At 40.8% G+C, this 17,513-nt stretch overlaps 2 protein-coding genes and 1 non-coding gene across 11 annotated transcripts; 1 reads left to right on the top strand and 2 right to left on the bottom strand.

Moving 5' to 3' along the window:
- Positions 1-81: 81 nt before the first annotated feature.
- On the bottom strand, positions 82-5,342 carry LOC124182487 (superoxide dismutase [Cu-Zn]-like). 4 transcript variants are annotated; one of them, XM_046569823.1, is made up of 4 exons: positions 5,280-5,342; positions 2,153-2,431; positions 838-1,062; positions 82-464 (listed from the first exon to the last, which is right to left on the bottom strand). In XM_046569823.1, exons 1-4 carry the CDS (start codon positions 5,325-5,327, stop codon positions 210-212), a joined length of 807 nt encoding a protein of 268 aa, XP_046425779.1. In that variant the 5' UTR covers positions 5,328-5,342; the 3' UTR covers positions 82-209. The 4 variants fall into 4 exon arrangements, with proteins under 4 accessions (XP_046425779.1, XP_046425780.1, XP_046425781.1 ...); XM_046569824.1 differs by lacking the exon at positions 5,280-5,342 and adding an exon at positions 4,251-4,301; XM_046569825.1 differs by lacking the exon at positions 5,280-5,342 and adding an exon at positions 4,173-4,189.
- Positions 1,175-1,258, bottom strand: Trnal-uaa. Its single transcript has one exon. It is a non-coding gene; the product is annotated as a tRNA-Leu (tRNA).
- A 310-nt stretch (positions 5,343-5,652) lies between the features above and the next one.
- Positions 5,653-15,207, top strand: LOC124182489 (superoxide dismutase [Cu-Zn]-like). 6 transcript variants are annotated; one of them, XM_046569828.1, is made up of 5 exons: positions 5,653-5,829; positions 9,766-9,832; positions 10,254-10,469; positions 10,579-10,826; positions 13,976-15,207. In XM_046569828.1, the coding sequence occupies exons 2-5, from the start codon at positions 9,776-9,778 to the stop codon at positions 14,073-14,075; spliced, it is 621 nt and encodes a 206-aa protein (XP_046425784.1). In that variant the 5' UTR covers positions 5,653-5,829; positions 9,766-9,775; the 3' UTR covers positions 14,076-15,207. The 6 variants fall into 6 exon arrangements, with proteins under 6 accessions (XP_046425784.1, XP_046425786.1, XP_046425783.1 ...); XM_046569830.1 differs by lacking the exon at positions 5,653-5,829 and adding an exon at positions 7,939-8,061; XM_046569827.1 differs by lacking the exon at positions 5,653-5,829 and adding an exon at positions 7,994-8,152.
- The last annotated feature ends 2,306 nt before the right edge of the window (positions 15,208-17,513 follow it).

Consider the following 17,513-nt stretch of genomic DNA (forward strand, 5'->3'; position numbering starts at 1 on the left):
CTTGGTATATTTTCGTAAATAAGATCAACAAAGACGGAAAATGGCAAATTCGATTAAAACTTATGTATGACGTGAAAGCGGTTAGTTCGACGGATGTTTATTGGTGAGAAAACTGATTGCGAGTGCCAGGCAAAATGGTAAATTGTGTCTGTAACGCAGCATAATGTGTATATAAATTGTGTTTCACACACTTTTATAGGACTGATTATTTACAGGAATCCAACTATTCCGCAGGCGACACGATTCCCGGCAGCGCCTGTTGTTAAACTATCGTCACTTTGACCCCGTCCAAAATCGTCAGCTTTTTCATGGACAACAAGGGTTCGGCCTATCGCACCGCGAACTCCGGTCAATGTCAGATAATGGTCCATTTTATCCACTTTCGCGATTCCATCTTCACCCGCCTCGATATTTCCCAAGTCACCCACATGCCGAAGTAGATCATTTGGGGCTCCGTGACGCATCTGGAATTAATTGACTGTGTAAATTTGTTGATTACGGAAATAGATACCGAATTTCGACACAAACGAAAAACGGGAAATTAGCGTCTCACGTTGTAATTTGTATTTGTAATATTAAGATTTAAATTTAATTTTTCGGATCACTGTTACTCTTCAAAAAAATAATGTCAAACCTTCGTGAAAATAATTTTTTTTCCAAAATTGAAGCAAATCTTATTAAAAAATAATTTCCAAATTTTTGAGCGACACGATTTTATCTCAGTCCAAAAATTCCGATGTATCAAAAGTAATTACGGCCTGACCAAATCCGAATATTTCCTTTATCTCATCATTATACATTGGCAAAAAGTATATTTCACAGCGCGTTTATTTATACCGTGTAAGGATTGTAGTGACCGGCTGCAGACTTGCACCCCTGTCTCAAATCGCCCTTTTCGTGAACGTGGAATCCGTGGAGTCCCGGGCTTAGTCCTTCTATTGTCCCGTTTATCCTGAGTCCTTCAAAGTATTGTTGAAGAGTCAGTTCTCCACGGGGTCCATCGACAGGAGAACCATCATCCCCGAGGGCCCTGACTTGGACGACCGCTTTCAGTCCCATTGACTGTAACATTTTTCAACAAAAATCTGTAGAACCCCAGCCATTTTACCCACTCTCTAATTTTTCCGAATCGATGTTTTTTGTGAAAAAAAGATAAGAGACGCAAAAAGGTGTTTGCTAAGTGTGGGGTTCGAACCCACGCTCCCAGACGGGAACCAGAACTTAAGTCTGGCGCCTTAGACCGCTCGGCCAACCTAGCTGATGTATGTACGTTCTACAAGAACATTAATATCTCTAATCTTCGTCCGCACAATAGAATTATCAGCTTGTGATTGACGGAACCATGCGCATGCCTACGAAATACTTGGTCATGGTCCCAGAGATCGTTTACACTTTGATTTGATCATTTAAAATGCGATTAACTTGAAATAATATATGCGCACATTCACTACGCCTGATTACACGCAACTCTTATTGCTCAGAGTTTCTGCGAAATATGATTGTTGAAGTAAAAAGTTGCGCATTTAAGGTGATTTTGTTCGTGTAATAATTGGGAAAACTTTACCTCGATAGAATTGAGCTTCAGTTTTAATTAACTCCACGCTCAAACAATTCTTCCAAGTATTTCTGACGACGCACCAATATATTCTTATCAGCTTTTAATACCTTTGTTGCGATGCATCTGTGATCGAGATGTTTCAAGCGTTGTAACCAAAATTTTGCCAATACCGTAACAGTACGTTTTTTATTTTTGTTTACCGTTTCAAGTTCGAGTGAAATAATATAATACAATGATACAAGCAACGACTATACGCACGAGTGTCTTATACAATGAAACTGGAAAAGACGAAATTACTTTATCGCGTTTCGCGCATACATCGCCTATCCGTCTTTCTTACTCACGCGAGAATCTCGCATTGAAATGAATAATCGATGCCTTAAACCAAGGCCCATTGTCCGTTGCGTAACGGTTCGTAAACAACTCACGCACTGTTCGCCACTATTTATATCCACTGCGTGATAATTGGGAAACGGCAAAAGGGTCCAGAAAATTGCAAGAATCGCAACCGTTTACACTTTTATCGAGACGTGAACGTGGGATAGTCGAAGGAAAAATTTTCATGTTTCGGTATGACGCAAGAGCAATACGTACGAAAAGATAGGGCTCCATGTAGACCTCGTAAAGGTCGCTCCTGTAGCCAGGAAATCCGGGAAGACTCCTGATGAAAAGAGTCCTGTCGTAAATCTCCCCGGAGGCGATGCTGAGGAGGCTGAAGACGAACCCGACGACGAACACCTTGGCGAACGACATGGCGGACTTGTTGTTTGGTAACAGATTCGAAATATCGAAGAATAACGCAAGCCGATTATATCGCAAGTTGCGGACTGCTAATAAACTTTCATCTCCGAAGACGGAGCTCTTTGTGTGTCCCTGCGAAAAGGCGCGGTACGTTTAAATACTTGGAGGATCTCGAAGACCTTGGTGAACGATGAGCAACTACTAAGCAACCAGTCGAGAAGGCAGTCAGTCGTCAGTCAGTCGAGTGCGTCTAATAATGTGGTTGGCAAATTTGTGCACGCGGTGATGTCGCAGCTTTTTTTTTTTTGCTCCAGGTTGTTTTCCTTCCCGATCCTTCTCTCAGTCTTGTTTGTTCTTCTTCCTCGTTTTCCTACCACCTTTATACACCTTCCTACCGGCTACGGAGACTCGCAAGTTTTCGGTACCTCAGATCCTGGGATGATGAGTTTCATATCAACCCGGTGGTGGCTTAGAGATTGCTTGTGATTTCCGCAAAGCATTTTGCAAGCTGCTTTATCTCGGGCTATCGCGTCCTGGACTGTGGCTTCAACCTTTACTTTGACGGTTGAAAGGTTCCAGCAAACCGCTGCACAGCAGGTTGGAAAACTTTTTGCGAACTGGTCCCCGACCACTTTTTGCGACCACTCGAATCGCCTGTTTCCCGAGAAACCACAGAAGCAAAAACGTTTCCGGTATTTCTCATTCTCTTAATCTTCATTTGAGGTCGTAAGCATCGACGATCGGTGTTTTTGAGTAAGTGGAGGAGATACATCGGCGACCTTCCGGCTGGACGTGCAGCTGCTAACCGTCAATGGTAATTAACCGGTAATCCAGCCGTGAATAATAGCCAGGAATTACATTGACGACTGCTAATGAAATTCCAAAATGTGCAACGCTATTGCGTACGCGAATATTGTCGCGCTTGTTGGCAGGACGTTGGCTCCAAACGATGCAGGAGCCGTTCCGCATGCACGGTTCCGTTTGCCAAACGATTAAGAAATCGCGAGGTTTTCCGTTGGTCTCTGTCGTTGCCTGATGGGTGAAAATCCTCCGATTTAACAGACTCGCGCATTCCGTTCGTCATTATGATGAGCCGCACAAGGATATTACGATGCTGGCTGACAGCGAACTCGGCGCCAAGGTTAATCGCGAAGACCTCTAGGATTCTGGGGTCAATGATGATGCGATTTTTCTTGCCTGTTTTACCTCTGAAACTACGTCGGAATACGTCGAGATTATTTTTCTCGTTTTGCCGACTCGACATGCTCGTTCGTGTACAGAGCGGAGCGTGTGATGTTTGATGGAATTTGCGAGCCACGTGTTCCTTCGCAAATAGCCATAATAGTTTACATCACTTACGAATTTTGTGTAATTCTGCGTGCACCGTAGACTTTACCGAAAAGATCGACTGTTCATTTTTTTTTCCAAATTCAAGTCGAAAATATTGCTACAAATGATGAGAAAATAATGCTGTCCAAGTTTTACTTCGTAATACCAACGTTCCGAGATGTATCACTGCGATTTTCTATTTCCCGTTTGAATAACGTGGGAAATTTTTTTTGTTTTTTTTTTAACTTTGAAATTTTATAACTCGTCAACGCGTCAGTGTACCGATAAGATTATACCGATTCATCATTTTATGATAAATCTCCTCTTTACAAAAGTTATTCAAAGTCAAAGGTCAACAAAGAACCTTTGGTTTAAAGTTCAAAAAAAGTTAGTCCCATGTTATTCAAGTGGGAAATAGAAAATCCCGATGTCACATTTCTAAATGTCAATATTAGGAAGGATTTTTTTTTGATACAGTGTAGCGTAGACTGTACACGTAACAGACGTCGCGTTGTACGGAGTAATACTGTCTAAAGTGTATTACCATGGTCCAAATATGAATGAAGAATATAAGAAGTCTGTGACGGTTACCCGCTATGATAATACTTGTGTTTTTATTTACTTCCTCGATCATCGCATGTCGACGTAAGCAGAATTTCAAGCCAGCCAAACTAGTATAGTAGATCCAAGTTGGATCTTGGTTGAATTGGTTAGTTTTCATTCGGTCCGAAGTACCGTTGGAAGATTTTCCAAAATTTTGAAGTGATTAATTTTAAACAAGTATAACTTGACTTGATTTTACGCAGACCGCATCATTTGTTGTTACTTTTGTGTAATACCGTATAACGTTGAATCGCGTACAGTGGATACCCCCTGACCTTCGTCGCATTCTTGACTACCTTGATCACACGAGTAAGCAGATCAAGGGCCAGGTGTACCTTGATCAAGTTCACCCAACCTCACGTACGGTTTTTGAATTAACATAAAAAAATTTACAAATCCAATCGCTCGTTGTGCGAATAATTAATCATCGGTAGTTAAGACACGCCTCAAGGTTCGTAAAAAATACAAGCAACTGCACATCGCCTGTTTTAGATTTCCGTGGTCTGTATCCTGCCTGAAATTCGTGCGAAATAAAAATATAAGAGCGGTCAATTGGCTCCAATTGGTACGACTTTCTCAGGTCGTTCCTAAACGACGATATATCGGGTAATGAAATACCATGCACGTCGGAGGGTTACGTCGATATTTAACCATACGGAGGAAAAAAAAAAAAAAAAATAGAGAAAGAAAAATAAAATACGTTGCCAAGGTTGAGTCGACTACACGGTACCTATTCGCATTCACGTAATGCATGCGCGTGTCACTGTGTGTGTGTGTGTGTTTATGTCTCGACTGTTTTATACAGTCACAGCGTATACGAACACGTATACAGAGTACGAGTATTAACGTACACACGTGAAGCTCTCATATCTAGGCCACTGCTTCGGACTCACAGCGTAATTCCTCATCATTTTTTCATACCCCGGCTTCGAGTATTCAGAATGCACGTTGCACACACACACACACGCACACACACACACGCATATATCTATATATACGCAATGTATGCGATGCTGCATATTTTTCAGTGATTCCTAAATTCGAAAACCCGAAATTCTGCGAAGCAGCTGTTCCAGACCGGACCTTCAGTATCCATTTCCAAGCGATACTTCACAATCTCCCGAAGACCCTTGTTGAAAAAATCGGCGTCAAGTTATCTCCGAGATCTCGTGTGAACTCGTGGCTGTACAGCGATGTCGTCGAGGCGAATTGATAAGGCGATAATTATAAAATCAGCCGCAGGGTCTCCGTTTGCGTAAAATTGCTCGTTTGCTGGATCGGTGATGCGGAGAAGTAGTTTTAACACAAGCAGCGGGCTTCGCTAAACGAACAATCGTACGTTACGGTCCGCGAAGTCGAGGCAAAGGTGGGGCGTCGGGAACTGTCACGTCAGTGGATGAAGTGGAGAATGTTACTGGGTGATCCGATTCGACACATTCAGTAGTGTCCGGTGTCTTAGCGCGATAAACTGACTTACTTACTCATTTACTTACTTACTTACTTACTTGCCGCAGTCAATTACGCGATTCTCGTGCAACGGCTGTGTCTCCTTATCATCGCATCCGATTTACAACTGGCATCAGGATCATCGGTTTTAAGTGAGTCCCTGATGCAGACTTGGATCATTTTCACGCGATCACGGAACGACGTTGCTTCGGCTTCACCATGTCCTGATTTTCTGTGATCAGGATCTCGCGGCGTGCACTTGACACCGATGAATGTTCAACGTTCAATTTGCATGCTTGATTTTAGACTGTACTCAGGCCGTTATCTCGAAAGTTACAGCCTTTAATGTAATACTTATCAACGAAGTATGTGGTGTAATTCGTTTTTCCTATCGCGTTGTGCTGAATTTTATTACAAACAGGCGTAACTGTTGAATAATCAAAGCGACGTGGGTAAATTATTAATGTTTAACGCTTGCATGCGATGGAAGAATAAATTCGATGAGTGTAATTTATGGTTGGTGCGGATTTTGAACGTTGTTGCACATCGACGATGCAGTGAAATTTCTTCGTCTCGTCTGACGAGATTTTAGACAGTTCAAACATACGTTTGTCATTTTCATTCCTTTCTCTTGCCAATTCATTGCGTATATTTGCATCCTGATTAAAAGATCCTAACATTGTATAGCGACAAGATCGTACCGATTGTTCAAAATATACTTAAGAAATATGCGAATAACGAGTAATCTATAACTTTTATACGCCCGACATTTGACGGCGTTGAACAATTGAGCTTGATTGACCATGCGAGGTGTATTATAGTTGGTCAGAAAGTAGGTGGGGACCCACGATGTCACGGAATAATAACGTTTAATACACTTATCCAAAGGCCGGAGACATGCATGCGTTGTATACCGATCGAATATCAACGAATTGTAATTAACAAAGTGCTGCACGTTCAGCCCAACAAATGCGAGTCGTAATCCGAAAGTTTATATCTGGTGCAAGATTTTGCGCCTTGTGATTTTTCTTGTTTAAAGTTTAAAAATCTAACAGCTGATCTCTGTCATGGATTTTGAATAACATGTGAAGAAATGCCTTGGCCCAGAACGACACGTCGCAGGTTCGCGTACGACGACAAAGTCCGACGTTATTGATTTATACTATTCCTATTCAGGGCTGTGAGGGTGAGGGAAAATGTGTTGGTACCAGGCATTAGGAACGTTTGGACACGTAGCTCGGAGTGTGCTCTGCAAGAAAACGGTTCCGTCACGTGTCGAGCCACGTAAATGCCCTGAAACGTAGGAATCGACGCTGGGAGCTTTTGCTACGACTTGGCGAAGCGACCCGCAAAGCCGAAGCTATTTATCGACGACTTGGTTTCACGTCAGAGTCGTTCGACGACGTCGCAAACACTGTTGGCCGCAGCCGCTGCACCTAGGGGCAAAATTCACTTTTACTTTCAACCTTAATTGCGACGCCTTTTACGCCAGACTACGTTGACCTCTAATATTACAATAATACAGCAACTGGTCGAGAGACTGGTTTTGGTAAATGTCTTCGGCGAGTTAACGACGGTCCGTAAAAATATTTACTAATTCGTGGCACTTGATGCGTATTATATTTTCGATTTGGTTGACCTCTGCCGAAGAAGACTTCTTCTATTTACCTGTTCAGATTTTTGTTTTCCATGAAATATGACGACATTTTAATTTTTTCTTCGCTATCATATTCATGGAAAAGTTTCGAGTCGTTTGATAATTTTTTTTTTTTTTTCTTGTAGCGAGCTTTTTGCATTTCTTTCTCGTACAAGTATTGTAAAACTTTATCGCTCCTTTTATGGAACGGTTGAACGATTAGTTGAACGATTAGGAACGTACGTTACATACGGATGGTAAAAAGGTTCGAGAAAAACGAAGTGATAAAAATGCAGGAGTTATTAGTGACACTAAGAAATTAGTGACATCAAATACTTTTCCATATTTTGATATATGATGCTTTTTTCGGTAAAGGCAATACGCTTTGCTCTGCAGTTTGACTAAGCGAAATTTTAGTACATTAATAATCGTTGTAGATTTCTGATAGATTCTCAAAATTACTATCGCGCAAAATTTCAGTTACTCTCTCTCTCTCTCTGAAATGCTCATTTTTAACGAAGAAGACGCGATTTGTCCGCAAACCAATCGCGAAGATTCGTACTAAATAATTGAAAAATAGTTTAGTGAAGCCGGTTTCAGGTGATAAATATGGCACATCAAAGAGGGGCTGGGTTAGTTAATGAGAGGGGATAAAGCAGAGCCGGTGAACAACAGGCGCCGGTATATAGACAGAAGTGCCTCCAGCATCCCGCAGTCAGTGAAACTGTGTCGTTCGTCCAGCCGGCAGGTTGTTCTCCACTTTCACCAAAGTAAAACCACAAACTGCGAGTAGGAAAACGAAAAAAAAAATTGGAAATTTGTTAAAAGTTCAATAACCCGTGAGTATGGCGTAGAGTAATCGAGGATCGTCAAAGAATCTCAAGTTTCGTGTAGAATAAGCGAATAAGTTCGACGATAAAAAAAAAAAAAAAAAAGAAAAAAAAAAAAATGTACGTGGAAAAAACGACCATGGCTATTTTATCGAAGGTATGAGAACGCAAAGACGTCGCGAAGACAAAGAGAACGACGGACTTTTACGAGGCATCGATTTTCCCGGCCCCGGATATGTTACAAGTCCGTTCCATTCGGGTCAGGAGTTACTTCGACTGATGAAAGTTGGCAATATTACTCAAGTCTGTAAGCCTTTCACATCGGCCGCGACAACCATTTTCATTCACGACGGTCGTCGATTTTCATCAGGATCAATTACACCGGTGTTGGAAAATCGGACGAGACTTTATTTCCTTGCTTAAAAGCACTCCGAGAAATTGGACCTCGTAGTTGTAGAACTTCGTAGAACGTCGAGTAGCGTTCTGGAGATTTAAATTCGCGTTTTTGATTCGTTCGAAAATCGACGACCGTAATCGAGGGAGGTAAAGAGCCTGCGCTAGCGGTGAGAAATTTTCGTATTCATTCGCTGTTTGTACATCCGATAAATAACGGACGAAGAATGGTTCTCATTTCATACTTTCTGCGCAATTGAATCTGATGCGGTTTTCGCGAACGATTTAAATTATACGTAAAGTCCTCGAAAAGTACCCTCGATCATAGCTCCATTTTTACCAGGGAATATTATACACCTTTCAGGGTTTCGTTAACAGTCCGAAGAACGTATTTCCGATGCGCAGAAATCGCGATGAGGATAAGAAAAAACAAAGAAATATACAAAAAAACGCCAACATATTCAGCTCCTGTGCATTTCACGATAAATACGATATGGCGATGTACGTAAATTGATCGTAAAGTGTATCTCAACCATCTTCGTGGAAGCTCACAATACGAAAAACGGTGACCTTTGCGATAACGTTAGATTTCTTGAAATTTTCTAAAAAAATTTCCCAAACCATTTTAACGCCGACACTTGTGTCATCGCTACGGAAAGCTGTCGGCTCAGTTTGCTCTCGTGGATTTATATAAAAGATGTAAACATGTATAATGACGGCAGTTGCGATTAGGCTGCACACCGCACCACTGACCTTAGATAAAATTATACTTGGACCAAGTCTGACCGTTTGTATTTATCGACTTATATAACTCGAGTCGTCCGAACCAGTCATCGGATTGATTCACCAATTCAAGTATTAGAATTCTTTCTAACTTCGTTGCGTTTAAACGATTCCGTTGACCACCTTGAAGCAAATCAGGTAACCCTTGTCGTCAAATATCGTATTAGCCGTATTTCCTTAGGTTTGGAAAAATCCTCGTCAAGTCGGTCTCGATCATTTCGTTATTAACTGCACGGTTTGGTATCCGAAAAAACGTTTCGCTGCACGTATTGACGGAATCCAATGACTTACCAAATTATCAACGCGTCACAGTTGCGCTCCAATTTATCTCAATCACTCGACGTAAACTTTGTCAAGTGTATCGACGATACGCGTCGCCGCCGAAGAATCGACAATAAAAATAATCAACAGATCGCTCTTCAACGTCTTCTCGGTATTTGTTTCAGATCAACGATCATGTCGGTCAAAGGTATGCTGACGCTTCTGGTTTTCGGCGCAGTCGCCGTCGCGGCTGTAAGTACAAATTACAATTACGTGTCAGAAGCCGGGCAAAAATTAAATATTTCAAATTTTTCAATTTCAAATTTTTTTCATCTCATTTTTCGTACGCCGAACATTGACTTCGGACAGAGTTACATGACTAACGATTTGAACGAAGCGAAGGTGAACGTGTCTCGCTCGTACGCATCACGTACATGCATACGTCTGGTATAATGGAATAATAATGCCCGCAAGACATCGTCCCGGTACGATGTATACTTCCAAAGTGCTCGGAGGCGTCGATTTTTATTCCTCGTAGCGTGTTGTTCGAAAAGGCGACTGGTCGAACCAGTTTATCGCATTAATATAACGACCCGCCGATCAAAGCTCGGATAAATTCGACCGCTTACAACCGATCTGCATGTTTTTCTTACCGTACTTTCAAAATCACCAGGAACACGTCGCAGTCGTCCGTTTAACACCCAATAACGTGGAGAAACCCAACGTCACCGGGAACCTGCTATTCAGACAAGAATCGCCCGACATGCCTGTCAACATAAGTGGAACGATATTCGGCCTGCGCGATGGTCTCCACGGTTTCCACGTTCACCAGGCCGGTGACCTCAGCAACGGATGCGTTTCCGCTCTGGGTCATTTCAACCCGGACAAGGTGAGGAGTCGTCGAATTTAACGACAAGTTAGAGTCGGATCAAAGCTTGATCGATTCTTCGACGTATTCGATGCCAGAGTCTGATCTATCTTCGATCTTCTTATTCCAGCACGATCACGGCGCTCCTGGTGACGCCGTGAGGCACGTCGGCGACCTGGGAAACATCGAATCGACGAACGGAGTTGCCACGGTAGAAATATTGGACAACGTGATATCGCTGAGCGGCAGAAACAGCATCGTTGGACGCAGTATCGTCGTTCACGAGGGTGAAGACGACCTGGGGAAAGGAAACCACTCTCTGTCCTTGAAAACCGGAAACGCCGGAGACCGTGCAGCCTGCGGCGTCATCGGCGTCCTGTAGGTTACTTCGTACGATTAATCTGTTTAGTTATACACACATACGTATACACATATATTGTATATATATATTTACGTATATATGTATGCACACATGTATACCTGTATACGTACATAATTATCGCCGAGTGTCCTTTTCGTCCGAGCCCGCACGCCTTTCTTCAATCTTCGTCAAGCGGTTTCTCCGCACCCGATTGTTCGACGTGTATATACTCGTATATTCCACCCTCTCTGTACATAGATCAATTCTGTGACCCAGATGTTAGGGAAGCAATTGTAAACGCGTATTTGTCCGATGGAGAGCGCCTGGAGAAGATCGATCGCTTACAGACATCGCTGAAATGTTTCTCATTTGGACGCGATTATGGGATAGAAAAAGTAGGTAAGACCGGAAATTGACAGATTCTGGGATGATGTGTTTTCAAGAGGAATTAAACGAATTTACAGGATTAAATTGAACAAGCAAACTTACGATCAGCTGCCTCTAACGTATGGACTACACTTTATTTTGTGAATCAGCTATGAATTCAGGATCGTATTGTTAAATTTTGATTAACAAGTGAAAATGAAACGCGTCGCTCACACAACAGAATTGTAAATTACTTCTGCCGGAAGAGAGAATGTATTTCAGTACCTTATATATCGTGCACGACACGATCCGATCTATCGATCGATCAAACGCGTGCTCGAAGTGAGTTTATTTTTGTTTTAGTTTTTTTTCATTTTACGAATTCCGTTTTGTTATTACTATCATTATTGCTTTTTATTCCGTATGTATATCATTCTGTGACGTCAGTCTTGAGAATCAGGGTTAAACGAACCGAGAGCACGGCAAATACGTTTGAAAAATTTTGCGAATCATGTAGGTATGCGAAATAGCTGAGAACAGAAAACTTGCACGAACCGATGCCAACTTCGCAAGACTGCAAGGCGTTATTGAAATCGAAGGATTTCACTGAGCTGATCATGGAGACGAATCTGCACGACATTATCTTGATTCTTTTACATACATGAAATTTTCTACCACGTTTACAGTTAGTTTTACGTATCGATCGTATTGGGCTCAGATATTAAGGAGCAGAAATTGCTGTTTGATTAAAAAAAAATGTTAGCGACCATTTTTTATATTCCTATTGTGGTGTTCTTTTTTTTTTATCGAGACGAGTAATCTCTTATATTTGTATCCATATACACGATGCTTGTAATAAATTGGATAAAATCTACTCAATGCACAATTTATATGTCATATCTGTGCACACCGTGTACGAATTTTCGACTAACGAAGTGTAAAATCGATTATCAACATTGTTTGTTCCTGTAAACTTTTATACTCGTAACCGATCTTCTTCCAAGATCCTGTGATCAGCAGTCATGTTCAAAAATATCGTTCAAATTACACTCTGAGACTTGAATTTTAACCTCCATCACTGTCGGTATAATAATCCTTGTTATACTGAATATTTTGTTTCTCTAATTTTAAACCGGATGCAGATGCGTAACCTTCGATTAATTTTTTCTCCCATCTGAATTCATCGACCGGCCGTTGTTACGTATTAAAACGACTTTTGCTCATCGCCATAAGGAGAAAGCGACTATTCGCATCGCAAACTGGTTATAGATATTTATTCTCTTTATTTTTCAATACGTGATCGACTCGCGAAGAATTATTTTAACTAGATTTTCGCCATGTTTGATCAGGTCCAGAGGCTCGAGCGGAGCGCAATTTTTTTTTAGCCGACAAAATTCACGGCCAATTTTTTTCGAAAACTTTGTTGAGACTGTTGTGTTAAAATAATACGTGAATAGTAATAAGGTGACTACGTTTTTACCCGGATCGATACGAACGAAAATAACACGAAGCATGCAACGTAGCGTCGATGTACATACGTCGAGGTTATATGTATCTAGATATGTATTCAACCAGTAGCAGATTGATTGTTATAACGCATTGTTTACTCGAAGCAAAAATTCCGGTTCACCGTAATATTATAAACTGTAGGCAGCTTATGTGGGACGTAGAGGAATAGAAATCAATAAAAATGCTTAAATTCCGCAGGGCAGAAATAAACAAATAAATAAATCGATAACATTGCAAATTGGGAGAACTTTTAACGAAAGTGAATACACAAAACGCGATAAAAATGTTGAAATTCTCGGTTAGACGTAAAAGAAAAAGAAATAAATAAATATAACATTGCAAATTACGGTTGAATTTTTCGACAAGTTTGCCGACTAACAAATTCTCGGAACGCGTTGAACCGCGATAAACTTTGGCATTATAGAACGCGTAATGCCAAAGGTGGCGTGTCGAGGTCGCCTACAGTGAATTTCACAAATTAACCAAACGCCTTGTACGCCTTATATTCAGGGGAGTGAAAGCTCGACGGGGGTCTGCTTACACATGCTCGATCGATATTTTCATCGTTGAAAACCTTACTCTGTAGCAAAGGGGTGAACGAAAATAGTCGAGCTTACAATTTTTTTAATAAACTGGGGCGGAGAGTTAAATTACGAATTTGACGAGTTGCGAAAGCTCCAGATTCCGAGTTTCTTCGTAGCGAAACTTAAAGTAGAGAAATGAAAATTTGACAATAGATCGAAGTTTCGAATGGTCCGAAAACCTTCGATCAAAGTTTCGAAATTACGAAGTTCCAAAAGGACGTAATTCCGTCAAGTCAAAGTTTAGAAAATTAAAAAATCCGAAACATCGAAATTCGGAAGGATCGAAGATTTTGGGTTTTGAGAATTTCTGGCTCGATGAAATTTCACCACTTTGATATCTTTTTTTGTTTTGTATTTTCCATATTTTTAAGTTCGGAATCCTGGTAATTCAGATTTTCGGTTCACTGATTTTTTACACCCACTCGAGTATATTTTAACTTTCGAAATTTTACCTTTTTCGGTCCAAAATTGAGGAGGACGATTTTTTTCCCTCGTCAAATTTACCCCGATCTATCGATGAATGGCTTTTTTTTCCCCTGATAGACAAACAATTTTACTCTACTCACTCGTACTCGCAAGCCTTTTGCCGAGACGTGCCCCTAATTACATCTATAGCTCCGCTCTATTGTCTCGTGGCGAAAAGGTTGGTGACCCAGTTTCAGCACGCAGACTCATCGGTCATTTTTTTTTTCTTACCATGTTCGCAGGTCACCGTTAGACAGCTGGATGCCAAATTCTGGAACATCGTTCTTATGGTCCAGCTACATGTTGATTTTGTCAGCTAGTGGAATGGTAATTAAGTTTTAGGGGAAATTCAATTCCGATGTAAACGTATAATTTCTACGAGTATTTGGATTTTACTCGAAGAAGAATTCTCTTATTTATATTCTTGAACTGTTTAAACAAGTGCTAGTCGAGTAAAGCCACCGCATTTTGCGCGAGGAATCTACGTGTTGTATTATTATTATTATACGTTCGTGATTAGCATCGGTAAACCGTTATTTATATTGCAAAATTATTCAGGTATTGAATGTGAAGGATAACAGAAGGAGATGATTATAAAGGGAAAAAGTAACCGTAGTAATTTTTTTCCATAGAAAATATTAATTCACACAATTTGTTTTTCTCTCAAATTATTTTGCTCTGTGTTCTTGTCCCGACTGTGAAACTATGATACATATTTATCCCTGTAAATTAACTTTTGCGAAAATAGCCGCGAAGTATTCGTATTGTATGTATGGTGTTAGGAAAAATGTCAACGTTGAAAAACGCATGTCCGATAAGCATCTGCGATTTATCGCAACGTAAACGATGTCAAAGAAAAAAAAAAATAGGAAAGTGAAAACAAACGACTATCGATTGTCGTTCGGACCAGAAAATTCCTGATCTACGATATGAGATATTCCAACTTTGAAAAAGAAAGTGTATTTCATTCCTACGGCCTTTGTTAGTTATTATACGGAGCAGAAACGAGGCGGTTTGATTTTTTCGCAGCAACCGTAAATTTGGAAAAATATAATATATTCCGAAGCTCTGTACGTACTTTAATTATTTTTTATTGCAGGTATTCATCCTGCAAACATGCACTGTATTATCATTGTTACATTTTTAGCTTTAATATTATTACGTTTACTATTATAGTATTATTGCTGACCAGTGTTTTTTTTTTTTTTTTTTTTTTTTTTTTTTTTAATTTTGCAAAACGTATTTGAAATGTTTGTAAGACTCTGTCACAGATTTTTATGTATCCCACATGGAATGTGGTTCTTAACTTATTACATACCTTCTTTGTTATACTGTTGATTACTCTAGTGTGGTAATAAGAATTGTAAAAAAAAATAGATTTTCGTCTCAGAATCCTCGCTTAAAAAATATAAATATTGTAGCCCACAAAGTTATTTGGACCAAATATAATGTTATATACATGTGAAGAAACGAAGCGTTTTGTTCTCTAATTATTCACGCACCTTATCCCGAAATTGCGTAAAGTTCCGTAAGGTCGAAACTTAAATATAACTCGGTTCTATTCTCTATTCTGTTCTATCTCTATTTCTGTAGTCTTATCTACAGCACCGTGGTTACAATGGTCAGTGTCCACAATATGCAATATAACTCCAAGTCTACTTCGTTCACACTGAAGTACAATAATAAGATCTATGGAGCATTTTTCACGATTATATTGCAAGAGATCCTCGTCCGTTAAAGGGATAATTAATTTCGCAAGTATCCGGATTCTTGAAAGTATTTAAGCGGACGATTTCAATTCAGCTGGATATTTAAACTTCTTTGCAACCACCGTCTGGTTACGTTACTTTTTACTCAACGTATCGTCAACTGTATTTCCGTTTGCCTCGTAATCGCCGGTAAATCGCAGATCGATCCATCTGTCGTGGTGCAATTTTTCTTCCGTTTGACAGCGATCACCGAACGAATTAACGACCGGAAGTTTGTCTCTCTCGTAGAAGAGGGTGCATTATTGTGGTAACGATTCGGGGTGAAATCGAGCGATCAAATTGCACGTCGATTTCATTCGAACAAAAAGGAGTGCTCCGAACCTGAGATAAGGGGAAAGTCGATTCGCGACGCGAAGCCAGCTCGCAGTTATACCTTGTATACATACGTAACGAAAATTGTGCGTGTTGGTTTGTCGAAATGAGAAATCGAAGAGAAGTTGAACGACCTGACCCACTTGATTTTAAGCCGAGAATATCTGTGTGTGTGTGTGTGTGTCTGTGAAACTTCACCCTTACACCCATCTAAGGGACAGAGGTTTAACGTGTGTGCACAAAAGTGAGAAAATATGACAGGCTTTCAAGCGATCGATTTACAGCCGTTTGCAGTTGCCTTTTACGACGTGACATTTAAAATTCTCGGCTGGTTGGAAACTGAGAGGTACCGAAGAGTTTGCCGTTGAAAGGTATTCCGAGCACCCTACATTCCCTAATTCGAAACTGTTTAAATGAGGAAAACGTTTCTTCTCTCTTATCGGACGAGATCCAAGACCTGGGCAATTTTTTATTTATTTTTTTTTTATTTACGAGTGTAAAGACCGGGATCTCTGTAATACACTCACAGTAGACGAAGGATAACGTTGATAATTATTATTCCACTGCTTGATATTCAGCGGAAAAATATTTCGCGGTATGTTATATTTTGTATAATAAATTCCCTTTAACTTTTGCATTCCCGGCGTAATTGACGACCTAGCTCATTTCCCTTCGCGTGCAAGATCAAGTCTAAAGATATGCAAATGGTCAGTGTCGAGCGGTGAACTCTGACCTCGATCGTCTTCGCGAGGCAGGTAAGTGTAACTAGATTGCAAATCTGCTTGTAAAAATTCGTACAAGTTTCATTTTTCTCTGAACGACCGACTCTCTTTCCTTTCAAGATGATCGACCGCCGCACCAAAGTCTCGTTCAACGGTCGAAACGGGAAGGAAGAAGTAATTTCTGATCATGGACACGGCGTTTTCGGTCCTGATTAAACTCGACCACGTCTCCTTTAAGCCTGATGCACTATGGATTCTTCCTTACTGCGTATCGAGACTGAGCGTTCGCTCGATTCAGCGACGCAGTTCCGTCTGCCCTTGGATAGAATCCGTCCCTTATCGCCTTTGCCTTCATCCAGCTGCGACCCCTTCGACGGAAAGGTGATTAATAGGATGAACAAATGGTCGACGAACGGTTTAAAAATTGAACCTTTAATCGTTGACCAACAACTTTGGTAGGGTGAAATTATTGTCACCTTGTTTCGATACCCAGGATGCATTTTGGCCATTATCTGACCAACCCTTTGAACCCGAGCGATGACGCATCGCGTGTGATAATTACTTTCACCAATTACGACGTGCGAAGGCGATTTTCCATCCATTTTCTCTCCTTGTTCGTGAGACGGAATGTCACCGGTTTGCATACACGGGCGTGTACGTCTTGTACGCATGCAGTTAGTAGGTGGAGCCGGCTTTTTTCCTAATGACCAAAGCCAGCAGGAAGACAGCTGTATATTAGGACGTCTTTCCTGCACCCATCCCGTTTCGCTCGAGGCACGCGATCTCTGGCTAATCTGATCCATTTGAGAGAGTATTAAACAATTGTCCTACTTCGGCCAAGAGAAATGAATTCCCAGAGTCGTTTCCCCGTCCGAAGACAGCTCGGCTTACTCTTAAAAGTAAGTAAGTAACTTCGTAAGTTTTACAAAAACATTTGTTACACAAAAGTATGGAAAAAGTAAAAATTTAGTGTCCTA

The sequence above is a fragment of the Neodiprion fabricii genome, chromosome 5 (genome assembly GCF_021155785.1).
Source record: "Neodiprion fabricii isolate iyNeoFabr1 chromosome 5, iyNeoFabr1.1, whole genome shotgun sequence".
Classification (NCBI taxonomy): Eukaryota; Metazoa; Arthropoda; class Insecta; order Hymenoptera; family Diprionidae; genus Neodiprion; species Neodiprion fabricii.